At 42.8% G+C, this 22,791-nt stretch overlaps 1 protein-coding gene across 8 annotated transcripts in view; it reads left to right on the top strand.

Moving 5' to 3' along the window:
- The window catches only part of gab2 (GRB2-associated binding protein 2), a 352,255-nt gene that overhangs the window by 304,473 nt on the left and 24,991 nt on the right, over nt 1-22,791 (top strand). For all 8 annotated transcript variants that reach the window (XM_041199286.1, XM_041199285.1, XM_041199288.1 and 5 more), the window contains one exon: nt 13,592-13,829. In XM_041199286.1, coding sequence (XP_041055220.1) covers nt 13,592-13,829 — 238 coding nt within the window. The remainder of the gene's footprint in view (nt 1-13,591; nt 13,830-22,791) is intronic.

Here is a 22,791-nt window from a genome sequence, read left to right as displayed (position 1 = left end):
CTTGTATGTTAGCTTTTTGGGATTCATGCACGAGGACTCCTAAATCCCCCTGTGTTGAAGCATTCTGCAGTCTTTTTCCATTTAAATAATATTCAGCTCTTCTATTCTTCATGTCAAAATACCAACCCCTCATTTTCCCATATTGTATTCCATCTGCCAAGTTTTTGCGCACTCACTGAACCTGTCTGTTTCCCTCTCTAGAATCTTTGTGCCATCCTCTCCACTTGCCTTCCCCCCTATTTTTGTGCCATCCGCAAATTTGGTGATAGTACATTCAATTCCCTCATCTAACTCATTAACATATATTGTAAATAATTGTGGCCCCAACACTGATTCCAGTGGCGCTTCACTAGTTACAGGTTGCCTTCCTGAAAATGCCCCCTTATCTCAACTCTGTCTTCTATTAGTTAGCCAATCCTCTATTCATGCAAATATACTAACCCCAACACATGGGCTCTTATCTTATTGAATAGCCTTATGTGCAGTACCTTATCGAACGTCTTTTGGAAATCCAAATATTTTACACCTACTGAATCTCCTTTATCTATCCTGCTTGTTACCTCCTTAAAGAATTCTGATAAATTTGTCAGGCATGATTTCCCCTCCATAAAGCCATGCTGACTCTGCTTAATTATGCATTTCTAAATGCCCTGCTATTACATCCTTTATTATAAACTCTAACATTTTCCGGATGACGGAATATTAAGCTAACTGGCCTAAGGATACCTGTTTTTTGTCTCTCTCCCTTTTTGAAAAAGGGCATTACATTGGCAGTTTTCCAATCCTCTGGGACTTTTCCAGAATCCAAAGATTCTTGGAAGATTACTACCAGTGCATCCACTATCTCTGTAGCTACTTCCTTTAATATCCTAGGATGCAACCCATCAGGACTAGGGGACTTATCGGCCTTTACCACCCATTAGGTTCCCTAGTACTTTTTCCCTAGTGATAGTTATTTTATTGATTTCCTCCAGTCCTTTTGCCCCTTGATGATTTAGTATGTTTGGAATGCTATTAGTGGTCTTCTACCATGAAGACTGATTTATTCAAGTCCTCTGCCATTTCCTGGTTCCCCCTTATTATTTCCAATGCCTCATTCTCTAAGGGGCCAATGTTCACTTTGGCCTCTCTCTTCCTTTTTATATATTTAAAGAAGCTCTTACTGTGCATTTTTATATTACTTGCTAGTTTACCCTCAAAGTTTATTTTCCCCTTGTTTATTATTCTTCTGGTTATCTTTTGGTGGTTTTTAAAACTTTTCCAATCCTCTGGGTTACCACTAACTAATATTTGCCACATTGTATGTTTTTTTCTTTTAACTTGACACTATCCTTAACTTCCTTGGCTAATCATGGTTAGTTGATCTCCTTCCTAGAATTCTCCTTTCTCACTGGGATATATCTTTGTTGTGAGTCATGAACTATTTTCTTAAACGTCTGCCATTGTTCATCAACCGTCTTTTCTGCTAAACTCCTTTCCCAGTCCACTCCAGCCAACTCTGCCCTCATTCTTTTGCAATTACCCTTATTTAAGTTTCACACAGTTGTTTCCGATCCAAGTTTTTCACTCTCAAACTGAATGCTAAATTCCACCATGTTATGGTCACTGATTTCTAGGGGATCTTTTACTCCAACATCATTTATTAAACCTGCCTCATTACACATTACCAGTTCCAAAATATCCCTGGTTGGATCCACAACATATTGTTCTAGAAAACTGTCTCGAATGCACACTATGAATTCTTGTTTGTGGCTACCTCTGCCAATTTGATTTTCTCAATCTACATGAAGATTAAAGTCATCCATGATTAATGTACTGCCTTTTTTACATGCCCTCATTATCTCCTGGTTTATTCTCTATCCTACATAATAGCTACTGTTAGGGAGTTTATAGACTACTCCTACCAGTGTCTTCTCCCCCTTGTTATTTCTTACCTCCACCCATATGGATTCTACATCTTCCAATCCAAGATCATTTCTTACTATTGTACTTATTCCATCTCGTACTAACAAAGCTTCCCCACCATGCTTTCCTTCCTGTCTGTTCTTTCGAAAAGTCACATACCCCTGAATATTTAGTTCCCAGCTTTGATCTCCTTGTAACCACTTCTCCATAATGGCTATAAGATCATATCCATTAACCTCTATTTGTGTCATTAATTCAGTTATTTTGTTCCGCATACTACATGCATTTAAGTAAAGAGCCATTAATTTTGCCTTTTCACCATTTTTTCCCCCTTTGACCCTATTTGCTGCCTTTTTTTTTAATGTTTGTACACTTTGCCCCTTCCTGTCACACTCTGGGTATCATTAGCTAAATAACTGCCCTGCAAGGCTGCCATATCCTTTTGCTTTGTAAGCCTTCGTATCCCCTCTCCAGAAACCCTCCAGCCCTTATTTAGTTTAAAGCCTTCTCTATAGCCCTAGGTATTCGGATCGCCAGGACACTGGTCCCAGCCCGTCCCACTGGAACAGCTCCTTTCTATCTCAGTACTGGTGCCAATGCCCCATGAACTGAAACCCATTCCTCCCTCACCAATCTTTGAGCCACTCATTTAACTCCTTGACTTTATTTACCCTATGCCAGTTTGCCCTGAGTGGATCAGGTAGTAATCCTAAGATTATTACCTTGGAGGTTCTGCTTTTTAATTTAGCTCCTAACTGTTCAAATTCTTTCAGCAGAACCTCCTTTCTAGTCTATGTCATTGGTACCAACATGGACAACGGCAACTGGATCCCTCCCCTTCCACTTCAAGTTCCTCTCCAGCCCTGAGGAGATGCTCTTAACCCTGGAACTGGGCAGGCAACACAGCCTTTGGGACTCACCCTCATTGCTGTAGAGAACAGTATCTATCCCCTTAGTTATACTGTCCCCTACCATTTTGACGTTCCTATTTCTTCTCCCCACTTGAATGGCTCCGTGTACCAAGATGCCATGGTCAGTTAGCTCATCATCCCTGTAGTCTCCACTCTCATCCACACAGCTTGCAAGAAACTCGTAGCTGTTGGACAGCTGCAGGGACTGAGGCTCCTCGAACACTACCACCTGTGTCCCCATACCTGCTTCACCTGCCGGTACACTCTCCTGTCACTCATCAAAGGCCAAATTTGAATGACCTAATCTGAAGGGTGTGACCTCCTGCTGGGGCAAAGTGTCCAGGTAACTTCCCCCTCCCTGATGTGGCGCAATGTCTGCAGCCTGGACTCCAGCTCCTTAACTCAAATCCAAAGTTCCTCGAACTGTAAGTATTTGCTACAGATATGTTCACTCTGGATCACCTTGGCATCCAGCTGCTCCCACATGCTGCAGCAGCAACACATCACCCATCCTGCCATCGCTATCGTATTTTATTTAATTACTTAATTAATGACTTTAGTATCCCTGCTCTTTATACTTGAAGAATTCCCTGCGGGAATATAGCATTGCGGTAGAGGACCAGCCATGATCATATTGAATGGCAGAGCAGGCTCAGAGGGCCAAATAGCCTACTTCTGCTCCTAGTTTCTATGTTTGCACTTGATTGTAATTTTTTAACACGCCAGTATCGATCTTATACTTAACAAGATATTGTTAAAAAAAGAGAAGAAAAAGAAAAAAGACTAGAGACCTAAACACAAATTCAAGACCTTTATTTTAAAGGCAAGCAGTACTCACCAATCCTACTCACTAAACAGCTGCTCTCCATGCTCTTTAATGGCCTCTCACCTCTCTCTGTGCTCTTTAAAGGTCTCTGATTCCTCTCGCATGCTCTCACAGTTAATGGCCCCACTGCTCCTCTCGCTTTCTCATTGTTGAAGGCCATGCTGCACCTCTTGCATTCTCTCACTGATAATGGCCCTGCTGCTCCTCTCACACTCTCTCACTAATAATGGCCCTGCTGCTCCTCTCACACTCTGTGAGGTGAAGCTATAACACAGGACTACTTGCACGCCAAACAGCATTAGCGATCCCACAAACAACAGATCAGACTAAGCTCTGCAGTCCTGCCACATCCAGTTGTGAATGTTGGTGGACAAAAACCTCACTGGAGAAGGCTCCACAAATATCCCCATCCTCAATGATGGAAGAGCCCAGCACATCAGTGCAAAAGATAAGGCAAAAGCATTCGCTACGATCTTCAGCCAGAAGTGCCAAGTGGATGATCCATCTCAGCCTCCTCCGGAGGACCCCAGCATCACAGCTGCCTGTCTTGAGCCAATTCAATTCACTCCACATGATATCAAGAAATGGCTGAAAGCACTGGATACTGCAAAGGCTATGGGCCCTGACAATATTCCGGCAATAGTACTGACGATTTTTGCTCCAGAGCTTGCCGCTCCCCTAGCCAAGCTGTTCTAGTACAGTCACAACACTGGCATTTACTCGGCTAGTGGAAAATTGCTCAGGTATGTTCTGCACACAAAAAGCAGGACAAATCCAACGCAGCCAATTACCGCCCCATCAGTCTACTTTTGGTCATCCGTAAAGTAATGAAAGGGGTCATCAACAGCGCTATCAAGCAGCACTTGCTTCGCAATAATTTGCTCACTGTTGCCCAGCTTGGGATCTACCAGGGCCATTCAGCTCCTGACCTCATACAGCCTTGCTTCAAACATGGACAAAAGAGCTAAACTCCTGGGGTGAAGTGAAAGTGACTGCCCTTGACATCAAGGCTGCATTGACTGAGTGTGGCATCAAGGAGCCTTAGCAAAACTGGAGTCAATGGGAATCGTGAGAAAACTCTCTCCTAGTTGGAGTCATACCTAGCACAAAGGAAAATAGTTGTGTTTGTTGGAGGTCAGTCATCACAACTCCAGGACATCACTGCAGGAGCTCCTCAGGGTAGCGTCCTCAGCCGAACCATCTTCAGCTGCTTCACCAATGGCCTTCCTTCCTTCATAAGGTCAGAAGTGGGTATGTTTGCTGATGATTGCACAATGTTCAGCACCATTCATGACTTCTCAGATACTGAAACAGTCCATGTCCAAATGTAGCAAGACCTGGACAATATCCTAGCTTGGGTTGACAAGTGGCAAGTAACATTCGCTCTACACAAGTGCCAGGCAATGACCATCTCCAACAAGGGAGAATCTAACCATCACCCCTTGATGTTCAATGACATCACTGAATCCCCCACTTTCAACATTCTGGGGTTACCATTGGCTAGAAACTGAACTGGACTAGTCATATAATTACTGTGGCTACAAGAGCTAGGAATCCTGAGACGAGTAACTCACCTCTCGACTCCCCAAAGTCTGTCCACCATCTACAAGGCACAAGTCAGGAGTGTGATGGAATACTCCGCACTTGCCTGAATGAATGCAGCTCCCACAACACTCGAAGCTTGACACTGTCCAGGACAAAGCAGCCCGCTTGATTGGCACGACATCCACAAACATTCACTCCCTCCATTAACGACACATAGTGGCAGCAGTGTGTATCACCTACAAGATGTACTGCAGGAATTCACCAAGGCTCTTTCAACAGCACCTTCCAAACCCACGACCACTACTATCTAAAAGGACAAGGGCAGCAGATAGATGTGAATACCACCAACTGGAAGTTCCACTCCAAGTCACTCACCATCATGACTTGGAAATATGTCACTGCTCCTTCACTGTTGCTGGGTCAAAATCCTTGAACTCCCTTCCTAACAGCACTGGGGGTGTACCTACACCACTTGGACTGCAGCAGTTCAAGAAGGCAGCTCACCATGACCTTCTCAAGGACAACTAGGGATGAGCAATAAATGTTGGCCCAGCCAATGAAGCCCACAACCCATGAATGAATTTTGAAAAACAGACTGCATTCTGGAAACAGAGTTCTCTGCCTTGAAACTGGATGGCTGCTTCAAAATCACAGCTTTTCTCAGCACAGAACTGGTCTCAGGACATCTTCCCCACACAGCCACCTCAACTCAACTAAACACCTCCCTTAAATATCTACTTTCCTTTTCATCCTGGACTCCATTGTCCTAAGCATCTTTTTGAACTCAACTTTTCCAAAAGATTAACATCTTTCATGTCTTCTTATCTCCTCCATTTTTGGGTCAAATAAAATTTAATAACCTTCCCTTGTTTAGTTATGAAAACTTTGTAAGTTGAAAAATCCCTTAAACTCCTTTTGAAATTTAGCAGCTGAGAAGTCAAGCCCTTACCTAACACAAATCTTAAAACCCACCTAGTTACTTGTAATTCCAACTTCACCATAGCCCTTCATTACAAATGCATGCATCTAGCTCCTTTACCTTACATCTTTCAGTTGCCAAAGACAAGCTGTCTTTACTAACCCTCCCCCAGTTTAATACCCATGGACACACACACATGGCCTTCTTTACAGAATACCACCATATTCCCAAAAATATTTAAAAAGATAACATTCCATCTTCTCAATAATAAAGTTGAATTCCATATTAAGTTTAAAAGTGACATTCTTGAAAAACAGTGGGAAATATTTAAGGAAAGAATTCAAAATGTTCAACGAAAAATATCCCATTAAAAAACCAAAACTCAGCAAGAAAGATCTATCTGTGGCTTAGTAAGGAAGGTAAGGACAGTATTAAATTAAAAGAAGAGGCTTATAATGTGATGGAATAATAGTAGAGCTGGGGACTATTTTAGAAACCAACAAAGGGCCACCAAACAGTTGACAATGGGAAAAATATTGAAAATGAGAGTGAACTAGTCAGGAAGATAAAATCAGATTGCAATAGCTTTTTATAAGTTTATAAAAAGGAAAATAACTAAAGTAAATGTAATCCCTTAGATGAAGGGCAGAATCATCCAGCCCCATTGGCATTGGCATCATGGTGGACGTGAGTGGACAATATAGTGAGAGGGCCAAAAATTGGTTTTACACCATCATGAAACCAGTTCTTAATCGTCCGCTCTGCCCATCAATGGCGGGCTGCGTTCTCTACCCACCCACCCCCCCCCCCCCCCCCCCCCCCCCATTCGTCAGGAACCTAATTTCAATACTTTAGCATCTCATTATAAGCCCTGCTCACCAAAATCATCCCCCCACACTGGATCATCTGGGCACATCAGCATGATTACACGCTGACACGTTTCACAACAGTACATAAGCTCACTTGGTGAGCTGCACTTCACTCAGGACCTCGAGGTTTGTTTGCCTACCTTGCTTCAGGCAGCACTCACGGTCATCAGCACCAGGCTTCACAGACAGCACCACATCACTTATAGAGGGACTTGTGGACAGGTGTCGACCTACTAGACCAACCGTAAATTGGGGATGGTTTTCAGCAGCTGCAAGGCTAAGACTTGCTTGGGGTAGGGGAGAAATGGCCTCAGGCAAGGGAAGAGGCTGCAGGATGAGGGTTGTACTGGGGAAGGGGTGTATCCCAGGGGGTGTGTGGCAGCACATGTTGATCTGTGCAAGTGGCCTCAAAATGGTGAGGACAGAGGAGGCAGTCTCCAGAGGAGTTGAGGCCAGATGGAGATGAGGGTGCATGTGAGAGAGAGAGTGGTGGTGTCCCTTGAGCTGGCAGTGAGTGAGATGCCAGTGAATGTGTGATGGGCTTGAGTGTGAGCGTTTAGAGTGATGAGATGGTTGCCCTACTCTGACAGCACAGATGAGATCATCCATCCTCTACCTGCACTGGATGGCCAACCTCTTCTTTGCAGCGTTGGCATTGATCACCACTGCCACCTCCGCCCAAGCCAGAGTGGTGAGATTGCTGGACCTCCTGCAGCCAGAGTGGGGGTGGAGGACATTATGGTGGGCCCCCAAAAGGCATTCCAGAGATGGCCCACTGAACTCTTATCAGCTTTCAGGGCCATGTCTTCACTGGAGCAGTACTGGGCTGCAAGCTTTGAGAACTGTGTGCACGGCTGCAGTTTAGGTATGACACCCGGTGTGCGGAAACAGTGAGAAAACCATGTGGCGGACAATTCAGAGGCCACCCGCCAGTGAGACAACATGTGGCTGCATAATTAATGAGGCGGGAAGCAGGCGAAATTCATGAAAACCCGCCATTGCAGTGGGCGGGTAAACCATCGTTTTTCACACCCCTTACTGGACTTAGTGTAAATCTGGGACAATTCCGCCCAAAGAAACTGGAATGAGAAAATGGCAAGGACATTAAACAAACATTTTGTGTCTAGCTTCACAGTAGAAGTTGCAAACCAAAAATAGAGGGTAACCAAGGAACTAAAAAGGGTGAGGAATTTAAGGTAATTCATATCTGCAGAGAAAAAAGTATTGGAAAAACTTAAGGGAATAAAATCCCTCAAATCCCCAGTACCTAATAATCTGGTTCTCGGGTGTAAAAGAGGGAGCTGTAGGCATAGTGGATGCACTGGTTTTAATTTTCCAAAATTCCCTAGATTATAGAACAGTCCCAGCAGATTGGTAATTAACAAATATTAGTCTGCCATTCAAGAAAGGAGGGAGAGAGAAAACATGGAACTACAGGCCAGTTAGCCTGACATCAGTCATTGGAAAAATGCTGAAACCTCTTATTAAGGAAGTCTTAACAATGTGCTTAGAAAATCATAGACTGAGTAAAGAAAGTCAACATGGTTTTCCAAAAGGGAAATAGTGTTTAGTAAATTTATTAGAGGATTTTGAAAATGTAACTAGTAGGGTAGATAAAGGGGAACGAGAAGAGTAGTATGCTTGATTCCCAAAAGGCATTTGTTAAGGTACCACACAAAAGGTTAAAACACAAGATAAGCTAATGTTGCCAACCCTCCAGGATTAGCCTGGAGTTACCAGAAATTGAAGATCAACCTCCAAGACAATGTTTTGTGTAACCCTGGATAATAAATTATTGGGACGTTAAAAAAGATTGTCTTTTTTTGCTATTTTCTTGGCTGACTAATGGTTGGAGTGTGGGGGCAATTCATGTGATGTAACCTCCAGGAATATATTTAATCATAGTTGGCAACCCTAAGATAAGGGCTCATGGAGTTGAGGGAAATTTATTAGTGTGGATAGAGGATTGCCCAACAGACAGGAAGCAGAGACTAGGAATAAATGTGGCATTTTCAAGTTGGTAGGCTGTGATTAGTGGAGTGCCATGAGGATAAGTGCCAGGGCCTCTGCTATTTGCAATCTGTACTCATGACTTAGGTGAAGAAACCAAGAGTAATGTTTCTCAGTTTGCAGACTGTGCAAAGGTAATGTAAGCTGTGAGGCAGACACAAAGAGATATAGGCAGATTGAGTGAGCAACAAGATGACAAATAGAGTATAATGTGGGGAAGTGTGAGGTTATTCATTCGGTAGTAAGAATAGAAAAGCAGAATTTTTTTTAAAAGCTGTGTAACTTGTAAATATTGAATATCAGAAGGATTTTGGTGTATTCATACAAGGAAGACAGAAAGTTAGCATGCAGGACAGCAAGCAATTGAGGAGGCAAGTGGTTTGTTGGCCTTTATTGCAAGGGAATTGGGGTGCAAGAATAAGGTAGCCTTGCTACAATTGCACAGGTCATTGGTGAGACCATTCTTAGAGTATTGTGTGTTGTTCTGGTCCCCATATTTAAGGAAGGATATATCTACATTGGAGGCGGTGCAGCGAAGGCTCAATAGATCAGTTAATGGAATTAGAGGGTTGTCTTATGATGCTTAAAACGGGCCTATATTCTCTGGAGTTTAGAAGAATGAGAGATATTCTCATTGAAACATAAGATTCTGAAGGGGCTTGGTAGGTTAAACACTGAGGGATTGTTTCCCCTGGCTCAGGAATCTAGCACACAGGAACAGTCTCAGGATAAGGCATCAATCATATAGGACTGATATGAGGAGAAATTTCTTCACTCAAGGGGCTATGAATCCTTGGAATTGTCTACCTCAGAGTTGTGGATGCCCCATCGTTGAATATATTTAATGCTTGGACAGATTTTTTGGTGTCTCAAGGAATCAAGGGATTATGAGGAGCAGGTGGGAAAGTGGAGCTAAGGTCAATGATCAGCCATGATCGTATTGAATGGCAGAGCAGGCTTGAGGGTCTTATGGTCTACTGTTTCTTATGTGATGGGCCTGGATTTCACACTCACCTGCCAAATGATTTAAAGTTGGAGGGCGTATGTAAAATCTAGCAGGTGGTCTTCCTGCCTGCCCCTAACCTATGGCAACTTTTACATAGGGTGGGGGAGGCATTGGGTGGCATGCTCTCCCTTGGGCCTATTGAGGCTCTTAAGTGGCTGCGTGTGCTGGTATCAGGCAAGGGAGGAGGGAACCTTCTTTGTGCTACCTGGCGCCATCAGAAGCCCCCACCCCCCGCCACCAAGGTCAGCGTATCCTTTTAACCCTACCTGCTGGTCTTTGAACCCCAGTCCTCATCCCCCCTCACTCGCTCTTGCAGCGGCCATATTGGCAGGTCCGGCAAAACCACTAGCCTTGGACTTGCCTGGGCTCCTCGGTGTGATGGGGCTGCCTGTACTCGCAGCTGTGGTCACACTCCCAACAGCGCTGCTGGATCTGCAGAGCTGTCAGCTATCCGATTGACCAGCAGCTCTCTAAGACGGGACTTGCTACCAAGACAGGGCAGAAGTCTTGCCTTAAAGCAATAAACACTCCTCCCAGCATTAAATTGCTGTGAGGCAGCCATTGGGATCACGGGCGGGCTCCCACCCTGACCACGATGTCCCATAAAATCTTATGTTTTTATCTTATGCCCCTTTTGTTCTTACATATCCATCATGTAACTTCATCACAAATGCTTCAGAAGATGATCGTAAAATCATACTTTTTAAGAAAATACATTTTTGCTGATTTTCTTTTATATATGTTTACTACAGCCAGAACAAGGCAGAAATGGCAGATAATCCTTACCATATAATCCTTAAAAGCATAATATCACCCCAGGATTCTTCTGGTTCTCCTTTTCAGAATTTGTTCTTTGATCAGGGAAGAATTTAAGCCACTAGCTGTTTTTGTGTCTGAATGAATGTGTTTCAGTTGCCCTGGACAGAAAGGGTACTGAAGTAGTAAATCCTTTAAGAAAATCAATACATGGTTGTTTTAAACATTGATGACTCACTCTTCCTCTGGGGAATGAATGCTTTTACTGAATTTCTGATTCAGTGACTCATGTGCAGCCCTCAGTAACTCTGAATCCAGATGATCTCAAGATATGAATAAGAACCAACTGATCAAATTATATTTAAAGTAGTGGTGCTTCATACTTGATTTATCTGCTGTATTGCTAGACAAGGATATATAGAATGAGTATGTCTTGTGAAGTTGAAATGTTACAACTCAATGTAAACACCACATATATAGTTAATTTTATATTTTTGGTGAAGCTAGATTTGTCTAATTCATCCTCCACTTGCATCCCCTTCCATATCCTTATCTCACTATATCACATTTTCCCCCTCAATGCATTAAATTCAAAATTCTAATCTTCATTTATTGATCCTCTGAAGCTCAACTTGCCCAGCCTCTACAAACTCCTCTGGCTCATTTGGCTTCCTGCTAGCCTCCATTGTATCCCTAAATTCCACCTCTAGTAACAAAGCCTTCAATTGTCTCAGCCCTATTTTCTGGAACCTTCTTATTCAGCGCTAGGAGATTTTTTTTTAGCCATGAGGAGCACCAGGGCAGCCAAGATACAAACCAGTTTCACAAATGGGCAGGAGAATTGCTCAGGCACTTCAATCTGACTATGAAGCAGCTCCTCCATTTAATATTTTTGGGAGGTCTAATAAACCTTTCTGTAGCTTTATTCAGGTTCCTAAAGAATTTGCTGCTGGTTGGCTCTTGGGAGAGCTGAAGGCCTCAGACCTGTCCCCATTGGATCCTTATCCCTATATGTAAAAGTAACTTGTTGCTGTGAGTTTGCACCACGCACTGTTGCCGTTTAGCACATTCACTATTTTCAAACACATTGTCACAAGCACAGTAGGATCAGCATTGGGGCAATGTGGATGGGATGGTCAGCTGAAATCTGCGTGTTGCACTGCAGGTTGAGAAAGGAGCTGCATTGAACAAACTGAACTTTGACAGCTCAAAACCCCTGCTTCAAATCCCAGTTTTACTGACAGTTGAGGTCTGTAACTCTGGAAGGTTTATATGGCTATGTATCAAGTGGAGACCTACTGATGGACAAATTGGGCTGAATTTTCATCTTTCTGTGGAAGATAGGCCGGAAATTTTCTGCTACTAGCTGGCATGTTCAGTTAGTCAACATGTTTCTGCCTGTAGGCCATTCTGGAACAGGCTGGAATGGGGGTAGGGGTTGAGCGCTACCCACTCACAAGTTGTTTTTAAAATTTATTTCTTCATGGGGTGTGGGCATCACTGGCAAAGCAGCATTTGTTTCCTTCATTGTCCTTGAACTGAATCATTTGCTAGGCCATTACAAGAGCAGTTAAGAGTCAACCACATTGCTGTGGATCTGGAGTCACAAGTAGGCCAGACCAGGTAAGGATGGCAGATTTCCTTCCCTAATGGACATTATTGAACCAGATGGACAATCGATGATATTCTAATGGTGACCATGAAACTAGCTTTTAATTCCAGATTTATTAATTGAATTTAAATTCCACCAGCTGCCATGGTAGGATTTGAACCCGTGTCCCCAGAGCATTAGTCTCGGGCTCTGAATTACTAGTCCAGTGACATCAACACTAAACCACAATCCTCCCACCACCCCCCACATTATGGTGGCCAATTTAGCCATCTAAAGGACCTATTAAGACCACACTGTCAATGCCTACTGGAATTTTTCAGTCAGTATGCAGACCTCCTGCTGAGGCCAAAACATGGCCAAAGGATGGAGATGGCCTCCCAGTGGCAGACCAGGGTGGGGCTAGCGCTCCATCCTGCAAAGAAACTCCTCCACCACCACCACCTCCCCACATCTGTCATAAACATAGAATTAAATCTACAGCTAGTGGCCATCCAATGGAACAAAGATGGCCGGCAACTGTAGTCTCTTTGTATTTATAAATTTGGAAATGGCCTTCAGAGGTACCTCCATCTTGAGGTGCCGACTCTTTCTCCTACCTACATTGGCAGCTCCCACCTCTGATTGTGGGATTGTCAATGTTTCAGTGATGGAGGGCCTCCTGTTTGTCACCCAGCCTTGAGACCCCACCCATCATCCTTAATTGAATGGGACTCCCAGAGGCAACCACTTAGCTGAATACCTCTCCCATAATTGCTTACTGGGCCCCACCACCAGCATCTCCAGGTTCCCAGCCCAGAATTCACCTTGGCATCAGGATCAGGACCCTGAAAATCCAATCCATTATCTCATGTGTAGGGTGTGTAAAAGTGGATAAATTAATTAATCCATGGCACAATAAGGATGAAGATTAGAAAACACTATGAAAATGTAAAAAAAATCTAAATTCGACATTGGCAAGAATAAAACTATAATTTATTTTCTTATCAAACCAAGATAATTACAATGTTATCACAAATTATAGCTGAAGATGATGAAGTGAATTATAATATTGTTTTATACTTTGTTTAAGTGCTTATACAATTAGACCTATGACTCGCATTTCATTTATTATACTACGTGTTTTAACGCTAAATTCTGTTGAAATGGATTTATTATTTTTCTAATTTTTGTATTTTTATATTTGAGTTATGCAGAAACCCATTAATGAAAGGATTCATTTCTGTTCTATATAGATGTTGCCAGGAATGCTGCAATTGGATCTCAGGCTCCTCGTTCATCCATTGCTGACTTTGGTGGTTCTGTGCAAGCTCTAGTTGGAGACCGTAGCACACAGAGCTCTTCACATGCCAGTCAGTCATCAATGTTTACATTTGAAAACCCAGTCCAGGTTCAGCCCATTCTTTCATCCAGTGCACCACAGGACTACCTCTTTCTGCACCAGTGTATGAGCAAGAAGAGAGAAAATACTAGGTATGAATCGACAGCTGAATACAATGCAAGAGGCAAAATTCATATAATTTGCTTTTCAAAATAACAGGAAAACGTCTCACTATGAGCCATCATCAGAACATGTAACAGGGTTGGGTCATGCTTTGCATATGTTAAATTGGAATCACAGGCAACTTGGAGCTGAACTCATCAACATTAATTTACAGCATATGCCAGAGATGATTATTTAATGCGAAGATTTGTTCCCAATCATTCTTCATTATTTTTTCAATTGAGTGATTGAAATGAGTTTGACCAGTATCACCCAGTTCACAAGTGTGTTTGTGTTTGCAAAAAGTAATTCTTGTTCTTCTGTGGTTATGGCTTGAAGCTTGATGGAAGTTTACGTTATAATTTGTGTATGGTCCAGCCTGATTTCTCCAACTGATTGGTGCAGAGCTAGTGTACATAGAAAACAACAGCAATGGCTAAATGTTTCAAGGCTAAAAATTCTGCAACTTGCTGTTTGAAGGCAAAATTCTTCTAAAAATATCCATGTAGGAGTTTAATAGCCTAAGGAGTAAGGTTGAAATGCTGGAACTGCTCAGGCATTTACTGATGACCTCTAATGATAAAAACCCAGTACTGCAAGATTATAATAGAATCACACTTGTGTAATGCCTTAGACCCTTATTTTCATGCTGCTGGGCGAACATGTCTAGAAAACAAAATAGAAGTACACTGACATTTTTGTCTTTAACTTGTATAGGCTCTGATTGCCTGAACGGATAGTGAAAGCAGATTCAACAATGCATTCCAGATTGTAACAACTTGTGTAAAATAATGTCTCATTTCTCCCCTGGATTTTTTTTGTCAGTTAGCTTAAATCTTTGTCATCTCGATACTGACTCGTTGGAAACAGTTCTGCTATTTTTTTTCAGAACCATTTCCTTTTCTACAATTATATCTAACATATGCTCATCTGTTTATCTCCTGCATATCCTTTGTAAAAGCAATATAAAATATTTATTTATTATCTCTGCCATATCTCATCTTCCATGGCTAGATTCCCTTCTTCATCTCTGAGCAGTCTTAGCAACTCTGCTAACTTATTTTTTTTACATCCTCATTGAAGTCGTAACTATTTCCTTTCCTATTGTCTGTTGTTTTTTGGAATATTAACCCTTACACTTTTCCCTGTTTTTCTCTGTTAATTTTAAAATATATTTTGTCTCTCCTCCAAGGACAGAATTTTCCGGTCAGTGTGCAGGGGCAGGCCTGACACACCAATGTGTAAAATGATGCATGATGACATCGGGCATACATCCCAACGTCATTGCACATCGTCATGATATTTTGTTCAGCGGGCGCGCACCGGAGTCAGCTGCGTACCCACCGAAATGTAAACAGCCTATTAAGGCCATTAAGAAATTAATTGAGCCACTTATGAACGCTGCCCGTCCAACCTTAAGATTGGCGGACAGGCGAAGAGCCCAAGTTGTCCTCGTGTTTTTCGGGAAACTTTATCCACGAGGGGGATGATGTTTCCTGATGATTTTATTAAATAAATAAATACATTTCCACAAATATGAAAACATGTCCCCACTAATGTGACACAGTTACATGAGGGGACATGTTTAAATAAATTTCTAAATCTTTTCTTTAATTATTTCAATATACATTCAATCTCCCTGAGGCAGCTCCGTGCCTCAGGGGGATTGCTCTTTCATATGCATGCACTACCGGTCACGAATTATGCTGGGCGGGCCTTAATTGACCCGCCCGCGTAAGATGGCGGTGCGCAACCGATTGCGGGTGGCGATTGGTTCTGCGCATGCCCCTGCCCGCTCTCACCCAGCCCACCCGCCATAGGAAAAATCCTGCCCCAAAGCTGTTTTCTCCCTCATTACCTTAAAGCCTCTTTGATTCCCTTTCTCTGCTGCTAATCACTTAGATTTTATAATAATGATAATGGTGATTCTATCAGTGTTCACTTTATTAAGGAGTAAATCAGGGAGCAATTTCCAGTGTTGCCCATTCAGTTATGCGCAGAAATCCAGCAGTTGCTGTTGGATTTATCCTGGTCCTCCATAAGTTCCACTACATCAGTACCTTGTCAATAGACCTTACATTGAAATTTGAATTTATGCAGTTCTCCATATATACTTTCTAACCACACTAGAAAAAGTTAGAGCTATTCCATTCAAGTATGTGAATTTTTAAATGGAACAATAAGTCCTAATTATTGCCAAACAACCTTCATTGACACTGAAAGTTAACATTTGAACATTGAGTCTCATTTCTTCAGATTTTAATTGTTAATTAATTCTTGGAGTTTCTTTTTCTTTTTGTCTCTTTTATGCCACACTCTTAATCCCATCTTTCTTTCCCTCTCTTTAATTTGTTTTCTGTACATGATTTTAGAATTAAATGTTTTAATTTCCTGATATAGCCTTTGTGGATGCAAAATGGGATTCATCTGGGTATTAGGGCTGCTGTTGAGGGACTAATATGGCATCTGATGCATACATAAATCACACCATTTTGGTAAGGGCCTTAGCCAGTGTGCAGCTAACCCTCCACAGTTATGCAGAGCAGGCAAATCATGATGTTGATCAGCGTACAATGCTTTTTGCATGCCTGCTGTGCCATTTTTGCCTGAATTGCCCTTGAGAAGGTGGCGGTGAGTTGCTTTCTTGAACTGCTGTAGTCCATATGATGTAGATACATCCAGAGTGCTGTTTTTTTTTTACTCTTTCATGGGATGTGGGTGTCACTGGCAAAGCCAACATTTGTTGCCCATGCCTAATTGCCCTTGAACTGAGTGGCTTGCTAGGCCGTTTCAGAGGGCAGTTAAGAGTCAACCATATTGCTGTGGGTCTGAAGTTGCATGTGGGCCAGACCAGGTGAGAATGCAACAATCGATGATAATTTCGTGGTCACCATGGACTACCTTACAATTCCAGATTTTTTTATTAATTGAATTTAAAGCTTACCAGCTGGCATTGTGAGATTTGAACCCATGCCCCCAGAGGATTAACCTGGTTCTCTAGATTACTAATCCGGTGCACAGTCTTCCTGCTAGGCATCCCTGTTAGGGATTGAAGTCCAGGATTTTGACTCAGCAACAGTGAAGGAACAGCTATGTAGTTCTAAATCAAGATAGTGTGTGCTTTGGAAGGGATCATCCAGGTGGTGGTGTTCTCATGTATCTGCTGCCCCTTCCTTCTAGGTGGTAGAGGTCACAGGATGGTAGGTTCTGTCGAAGGAGACCTGACAATTGGACTTGGCAACCTGGCAGTTGCATTGCTTCTTGTAGATGGTATACACTGAAGCCATGATACACGAGTGGTGGAGTGAGTGAATGTTTAAAGTATTGGGTGCTGGTCAAGCGGGCTGCTTTGTCCTCAATGCCGTAGAGCTTCTAGAATGTTGTTGGAGGTATATTCATCCAGGAAAGCGAAGAGTATTCCATCACGCTTCAGACTCTGCTTTATAGATGGTGGACAGACTTTGAAGAGTCAGAAGGTGAGTTACTCACTGCAGAACTCCCGATCTTTTACATGCCCTTGTAGCCTACAGTATTTATATGTCTGGTCCAGTTATGTTTCCAATCCATGGTAAACACCAGGATGTTGTTGATGGGTGTTTCAGCGATGGTAATGTTGTTTAGCATCCAGAGGAGAGAGCTAAATTCTCTCATGTTGGCGATGGGCATTGCCTGGTACTTGTGTGGCATGAATGTTACTTGCTACTTATCAACCTAAGCCTGAACGTTGTCGAAGCATCCAGGCATGAACTGCTTCAATATCTGAAGAATTGTGAATTTTACTGAACACTGTGCAATTATCAGTGAATATCCCCACTTCTGATGTTGGTGGGAAGGTCTTTGATGAAACAGTTGCTGAAGATGATCCCTTAAGGAACTCTGACAGTAATGTTCCTAGACTGAGATGATTAGTCTCCAGTGTGTACACCATCTTCCTTTGTCCTAGATATGACTCCAACAGTGGAGTGTTATACCCTTGATTTCCAATTATGTTATTTTTTTTTAGGGCTCCTTCATGCCACATGGTCAAATGCTGCCTTGATACCAAAGACAGTCACTGCACTTCATGACTGGACTTAACTCCTTTGTCCATATTTGGATCAAGGCTGTGATGAGATCAGGAGCCCTGTGGCCCAGGTGAAATCCAAACTGAGCATCAGTGAGCAGGTTATTGCTGAGTAAGTGCCACTTGATAGCATGGTTGATGATGACTTCTGTCAATTTTGCTGATGATTGAGATAGGGCAGTAATTAGCTGGGTTGGATTTGTCCTGATGTTGTAGACAGAGAATTCCTGGCAATTTTACATATAGTCAGGTAGATGCCAGTGTTATAGCTGCACTGGAACAGCTTGGCTAGGAGCATGGCTGGTTCTTCAGACCTGCTGCTGGGATAATATTTGCTGACGCATTCAGCCAGTGAACAACACTGTTATCGCTGGCTGCACACGGAACTCATTATAATGAGCAGACAGCAGGAAGTTGACATGCTGCATGCAAGTTTGGTTTGAGGGTGCATTGTGATCCTAGTGGGAGGAGGGGAGCTGAGCATTATCTAATTTAGACCCCTCTTGTCTTAGTGAGGATTCTTCAACCTGGTTGAAGAGACACACTGGCTGGGATTCTCTAGCCCCCCGTGCAGCGGATCCCACTGCAGCTAATGTGTTGAGCCATTCATAAGTCCATTCACTGTGGCGAGACCAGAAGATCCCGCCAGCAGGAGGGCCAGAAAATTCCAGCCATTGTTTTTGTCCTGCTCTCACAGGTCTTAGATATCCTATGGAAGCTGTTACAGTGTTTTAAATACCTTTTGAGGATATCATGCTGTTCAAAAGCCCACAAAAAGTCCACAGCTGGAAATGTAATAAACAGCATACAGTGCTGACCACAGCGCTCAGGCTAATATTTTCCTCCCTATTTATTTAACTAAGCATTCTACTCCTATTTTAATAGATAGTTAGTTGTTGCTGTGCACAATGTCCATGTCCTGATTTGCTCGGACACATCTGCAGGATGGAAGTCAGTTGCATACCTGAGGACTTTATTGAGAGGCAGCCAGAGCCAGATAACCAGTAGGAAGCCCAAAGCCCCATTTCAAGGGTGCTTGTAAGCATGACATGAAGGCCCTAGACATCGATTATTACATGTGGGAGTCGTTACCTGACGACAGAGGAAAATGCAACACCTCCTGTGGGCTGGCGTGCACCACCACAGTGACTAGTGGCCACAGAGGCTTGGCAACAGATGCCAATGCTGAAAACAAGAACCCACAATGACACTTGGCAGCTTCATGTGTGGCACTTGTGACAGAACCTGCCTCTCAAGGATTGGCCTCTTCAGCCATCAGTAAAGATGCACCTTAAGAAGACACCTCATCTGAAATGTATTTGTTGGCTGCATGTCCATCATCTTTCACAGATGGAAGCTTGCTGGAACAGAACCAATTGTGCTAGTCACCAGTCTTAAATGTAAACTTTCCCTGCCCCTGCCATGTTTGGCTAAATCCCCCCTCATTGTTCTATTTGTCCTCTCCTCTAAGGCATTGAAGTCCTTTCAGTTCAGGCAAAGGTCATTCCTTTTCTGTAATCTTCCCATGTTCCCAAAGTGCTCCCACATCCCAACAATGTGAATCTTCCCAGCAGCCCCGAAAACACTAAGCTGATGTTCCTAATAGTTCTTTCGTTAACCTGTCGCTCATATGAAACAAGAAGCAACCTGGAATTTACCACCATTTGAGGTCCACTGCATCTCTATTGACCTATCCCTTAATCTAATTTGCGAATTCACTTTAACCAGCTCTGTTTTCATGCCCTCATATTGCCCTTATTTAAATTTAAAAACATAGCCAGATTTTTTCAGTTGGCGGGCGAGCTCAGCGGGAGTGGGTGGGGGCAGTCATGGAGCCGATCACCATCTGCAATCGGCTCCGTGCCACCATTTTACGCAGGCGGGCCAATTAAGTGCTACCTGTGCGAGCGGTGGGAAGAGAGAGAGTCAGGGCCGGCACTCTTTCGCTCATGCGCACGAAAGAGCGCTTCAATTTCCCTGGGGCATAGAGCTGCCTCAGGGAGATTTAATCGCTATTGTAATTAATGAATAAATGGATTAAAAGTTTATTTAAACATGTTCCCTCATGTTTTTATATTTAGGAATTTTTTTTTATTTCATTAATAAAAGCTTTAGGAAACCCCATCATGCTCATGGATGAGGTTTCCTAAAAAACATGAAGGCCGCTTGGCCTTTTCGCCTGCTCACCAGTCTTAAGATTAGACGGGCAGTGTTAACAATTACATTAATTATTTCCCTAATGGCCTTAATAGGCTATTTACGTATCGGCGGGCGCACAGCCAACTCCAGCCTGCGCCCGCTGAACAAAATATCGCAGGACTGCGCGATGACGTTGGGACACACGCCCGACACCATCACACATCATTTTAGGTGTCGGGATGTCGGGCCCGTCCCCGCACGCTGACTGAAAAATCCTGCTCATAGTCTCAGACCCATGCCTCTCTCCCTTAAACTGAATATAAAATTCAATCATATTATGGTCGCTGCTACCTAGGGGTGCCTTCAATATGAGATCATTAATCAATCCCATCTCGATGCATAATACCAGGTCTAGTATAGCCTGCTCTCTTGTTGGCTCCAGAACATGCTGTTCTAAGAGACTATCCTGGAAACAGTCTATGAACTCTTCATCTAGGCTCCATTTGCCCATCTGACTTTCCCAGCCTATTTGTAGATTAAAATCTCCCATGATTATCATTGCGCCTTTCTGACAAGCTCTCATTATTTCTTCCCTTATGCTCCACCCTACCGTGTGGTTACTATTAGGGAGCCTGTACACAACTCCCACAAGTAACTTCTTACCTTTACTATTTCTCATCTCTACCCAAACCATTTCCACACCCTGGTTTCCTGAATTTAGGTCATCCCTCTCTATTGTGCTAATACCATCATTAACTAACAGAGCCACCCCTCCACCTTTTCCTCGCTTCCTGTCCTTCCTAAATGTCCTGTACCCTTCAATATTCAGGCCCCAGTCCATGTCCTCCTGCAGCCATGTCTCTGTAATTGCTACCAAATTGTACTTACTTATTTCTACGCGCACTCTCAGTTCATATGTTTTGTTTTGAATGCTTCATGCATTCAGATATAGGGCCTTTAGTTTTATCCTTTTATTCTTTTTATAACCTATAGTCTCATCTGTTGATTTACTGTTCGATTTATTCTTTCTACCCCTTCCTGTCAAGGTCTGTTTTTCATTTCCGGTAATAATACCTTTTTCTTTTGCCTTGTCTCTATTCTTTGATTTACCACATCGTCCCAGATTTGATCCTTTGCCCCCACCACTTAGCTTAAAACCCTCTCTACTTCCCTGGTTATATGGCTCAGAAGAACACCAGTCCCAGCACGGTTCAGGTATAGACCATCCCAACAGTACATATCCCACTTTCCCCAGTAGTGGTGCCAGTGCCCCATGAACCAGAACTCACATCTCCCACACCAGTCTTTGAGCCAAGCATTCATATCCCCAACTTTTAATAAGAGATTTGAACTTCCAGTTACTAGCTGAAAGAATGATATTTCAAGATTTCATATTTTAGAAACTTTTACTGTGACAAATGACTAAAAACTCTATTGACTAAATACTATTTTCTTTTTGCAGGCATCTTAAACTTTAACTAGTGCAAGTGAAATTCCTCTTTTATACTTATCATCCATCACATCCTCATCAGAATTACAGTCCATGGTTGCTCCCAGCTTCTAATGTATTTCTGCATCCATGTTTCACTGAGTAATTTCAAGAGATTGTCTCTAGGCAGTTTGCTTAGTATTTGGAGTGTTCCTTAAATCCATCACCAACTGTAAAGCCTATTCTGATTACTCGTCTTCCCCCTGATCATACCAGTATAAATCTCCCAGAATCCTTAGATGGCTGCTGGATGTGTCTCTTCAACTGGAGACCGTCTCCCTCCAACATCTGGCTGTGGTAGCTCATAAAGCCAGCAGCCTCTCCTCTTTGCTGACCACACAAAAATCTCTACTGTCTGTGTATTATTCATTGATCTTTAGGGAAGCCTGTAACCTGATCTCAAAAATGGCTTTCTCTGCCCTCTTCAAATTCCTGTGCACATTTTTGTGTCATTTACAAATTTGTGGCTGGTTCCGTTATTGAGAATGGACAGTCCAGGCCAGTATTTATGCCCCTTGTTCAGGACTCACCCACAAGTGGAAACAATTTTTCCATGTCCAGCCTATGAATTTTAAGACCTCTATCAAATCACCTCCTGGTCTGCTCTTTTCCAGAAAACAGAACCCCAACCTGCTGAATCTCTAACAATAGTTGCACCTTTTCAATTCCTTGTGAATATTTTCTGCACTTTCTCCAGTGTTTTAATATTATTTTTGTTGTAAGGGGGCCAGAACTGCATACAAGTGTGATCCAACTAAGTTTCTATATAACTGTAACATCACTCTGTGGTTTTGTATTCTCTTCCTCTAAAAATAGACCCCAGTAATTTGGTAGCACTCTTTGTAATCTTATCAACTTGCAGTGCTCTTTTTAGTGATTTACGTAACTGTATATACCTAAGCTGATGCCATATGCTAGAAAATGCCCATGTATGGATGCTATATAAATAGATAATCAGTGGTGCTCACTGCCTGAGAAAAAAAGACAATGGGTGGAAATCAACACTGATTTGCATGAAATGCAGTAGCAGATGTGAAAAATGGTGTTTTACCCATCGGTCGTAATGCGGACTTTCTTACCAAATCGTCCACTTCCCACCTCATTAATTATGCAGCCACAGGAAACATGCCGTCTCACTGGTGGGCGGCCTCTGAATTGCCCGCCACGCCATTACCTCACAGTTTCCTCACTCCAGGTGCCATATTTAAACTGCAGCCACACACACAGTTCTCAATGCTTGCAGCCCAGGACTGCTGCAGTG

Source organism: Carcharodon carcharias, chromosome 11 (genome assembly GCF_017639515.1).
Source record: "Carcharodon carcharias isolate sCarCar2 chromosome 11, sCarCar2.pri, whole genome shotgun sequence".
Lineage (NCBI taxonomy): Eukaryota > Metazoa > Chordata > Chondrichthyes > Lamniformes > Lamnidae > Carcharodon > Carcharodon carcharias.
The sequence above is the reverse complement of the archived record's forward strand: the minus strand, read 5'-3'. Positions and strand labels throughout refer to the sequence as shown.